This window comes from Eimeria maxima, genomic scaffold (genome assembly GCF_000499605.1).
Source record: "Eimeria maxima Weybridge genomic scaffold, Emw_scaff871, whole genome shotgun sequence".
NCBI classification, from domain to species: Eukaryota; Apicomplexa; class Conoidasida; order Eucoccidiorida; family Eimeriidae; genus Eimeria; species Eimeria maxima.
Genome location: NW_013564013.1, coordinates 1 through 2,512, shown reverse-complemented (window position 1 = coordinate 2,512; position 2,512 = coordinate 1). Strand labels below are relative to the sequence as shown.

The following is a 2,512-nucleotide window of genomic DNA, read 5'->3' as shown; positions in this document are numbered from 1 at the left end:
TTTTTTTTTTTTTTTTTTTTTTTTTTTTTTTTTTTTTTTTTTTTTTTTTTAATTAATTGTCTCCTTTTCTTTGTGTCTCCTTTTTGTCTCTTTTTTTTTTATTTATTTATTTATATATAAATAGGTAACAGTAATGCCTAAGGAGACAGGTCGTCTCTTTTTTGTTGGTCTTTCTTATACCCTTAATAGGGTGTCTTGCTGCCAGCTGCTGCTGCGCAGCAGCAGCAAACTAGATTGTCTCCTTGCTGCTAATGGGTATAAGGAGGGGCCCCTACAGTTAACAGATATGCGTATTAAGCCTCCTGCTGCTGCTGCAGCAAGCTCGGCTGCAGCAGGAGGAGGAGGGGGAGGTGCAGCAGGAGGTGCAGCAGCAGGAGATGCAATAGCAGCAGCAGCAGCAGCTGCTGCTGCTGCTGCTGCTGCTGCTGCTAATGGGGATAGGGAGAGGATGCTGCAGCCTACCCCTGAGTTTATTGAAGTCGCAACTGATCTCCTAGAGTAAGGAGACACCTAGCAGCAGCAGCAGCAGTAGCAGCAGCAGCAGTAGTAGCAGTAGCAGCAGCAGCAGTAGCAGCAGCAGCAGTTGCAGCAGCAGCAGTAGCAGCAGCAGCAGTAGCAGCAGCAGCAGCAGTTACAGGAGCCAGGTAGTATATAAAAGGAGACACTTAAAGGAGACAGATAGAACAGACACACGGTACCGCAGCAGCAGCAACAACAACAGCAGCAGCAGCAGCAGCAGCAGGAGATTATATTTGTGTGCATGCATGCATTGTTGTTTGTGTCTCCTTGTGCTGCAGGTACAGCGCAGCTGCATGCGTAGATGTTATTCCTCCTCTGCCTCTGCTGCGGGTGTCTCTTGAGTCTGCTGCTGCTGCTGCTGCTGCTGCTTATTCGTCTGCTGATTGGCTGCAGCAGCCTGCTAGGTCTACAGCAGCAAATACAGCAGCAGCAACAGCAGCAGCAGCTGCTGCTGCTGCAGCAGCAGCTGCAGCAGACCAGGAGCTTATGCTCCCTCTTCCTTTGCGGCTGGAGCATCAGCGACGGCAGCAGCGGCTGCAGCAACGGCGACGGCAGCAGCAGCAGCAGCAGCAGCAGCAGCAAGAGGAGACAATCAAGAAGAGACGGGATACAGTATCTGAGGTCACCGCAGCCGCAGCAGCAGCAGCAACAGCAGCAGCAGCAGCAGGAGCACCAGTCTGCAGCAGCAAGAAGGAGACACAAGAAGAAGAAGAAGAGGAGACACAAGAAGAAGAAGAAGAGACAGATGATGACGAAGAGGAGACACAATACTCAGAAATTACTCATACCTTTGATGCGGTTAGCTGCTGCTGCTGCTGCTGCTGCTGCTGCTGCTCCTGCTGCTGCTGCTGCTGTTGGTGCTGCTGCTGCGTGTGCGTTCTGCCTAGGGTGTGTTTATATATTGTTAAGGGTTTTGCATGCATCTCCTTGCTGCTGCTGCTGCTGCTGCTGTTGTCGTTGCTGCAGCATCTGCCTGCTGCTGCTGCTGCAGTAGCAGCAGCAGACCCTCGCTCCTCTCCTGTATGGGAGGGGCAGCACAGGCAGCTGTCTATACACCTGGAGAATATAAGCAAGCTGCATGCAACAGATATACAATTTAGGGTACTTCCTCCTAATAATAATGCAGCAGCAGCAGCAGCAGCAGGAGGAGGTGCAGCAGCAGCAGCAGCAGCAGAAATACACAATAAACAACAACATGAAGAAATACAACGAGTCTTCCAAGTACATAAACCCTAAACCCTAAACCCTAAACCCTAATTATATTCTTGTTTGTTTGTCTCTCTTTTTTTTTCTTTCTTTTGTCTCTTTTTCTTCCTGCTGCTGTTTGCTGCTGCTGTTTGCTGCTGCTGTCTCCAACAGCAGCAAGAAGTGTCTCCTTTTCTTGCTGTTGTCTATAACAAGAAGTGTCTCCTTTTCTTGCTGCATGCAGGTTGTGTGGGGAGATAAGGGAGCAGCAGCAGCGAGTACTGAGGGGGCAGCAACAACAGCAGCAACAGCAGCAACAGGAGCAGCAACAGGAGCAGCAGCAGCAGCAGCAGGAGAGGGGGCCCTCTTGGGTTCACAAGGAGACACCTCGCATACCCCAGGTGTCTCCTCCTCTCCCCCTCTTACAAATGGAGACACCAACAGCAGCAGCAGCAGCAGCAACAGCAGCAGCAGCAGCAACAGCAGCAGCAGCAGCAGCAGCAAGGATATAGTTATATTACCTGGGGAGAAGATAGAGGTCCCTTTGCGGTGTATAGCCACCTCTAAATATCCTTCTTGTATTATTGAGTAAGATATACATTTATTTATTTATTTATTTATATTATTTATTTATTTATTTATTTATTTATTTTATTGTCTCCTTTTTTATCCCTTTAGTGTCTCCTTTTTTGTCTCTTTTGTCCCTCATCAATGCATCCATACAACCAGCTGAATGCACGCATGCATGCATGCATGCACGCATGCATGCATTAAATAAATAATATATATATATATAATATATATATAT

At 48.0% G+C, this 2,512-nt stretch overlaps 1 protein-coding gene across 1 annotated transcript; it reads left to right on the top strand.

Annotated features, from left to right (window-relative positions):
- Positions 1-286: 286 nt before the first annotated feature.
- EMWEY_00044780 (hypothetical protein, conserved) lies at positions 287-2,296 on the top strand (the record flags this gene model as incomplete). Its single annotated transcript, XM_013479077.1, has 3 exons — positions 287-498; positions 798-1,317; positions 1,949-2,296. The coding sequence occupies 3 exons, from the start codon at positions 287-289 to the stop codon at positions 2,294-2,296; spliced, it is 1,080 nt and encodes a 359-aa protein (XP_013334531.1).
- Positions 2,297-2,512: the final 216 nt, after the last annotated feature.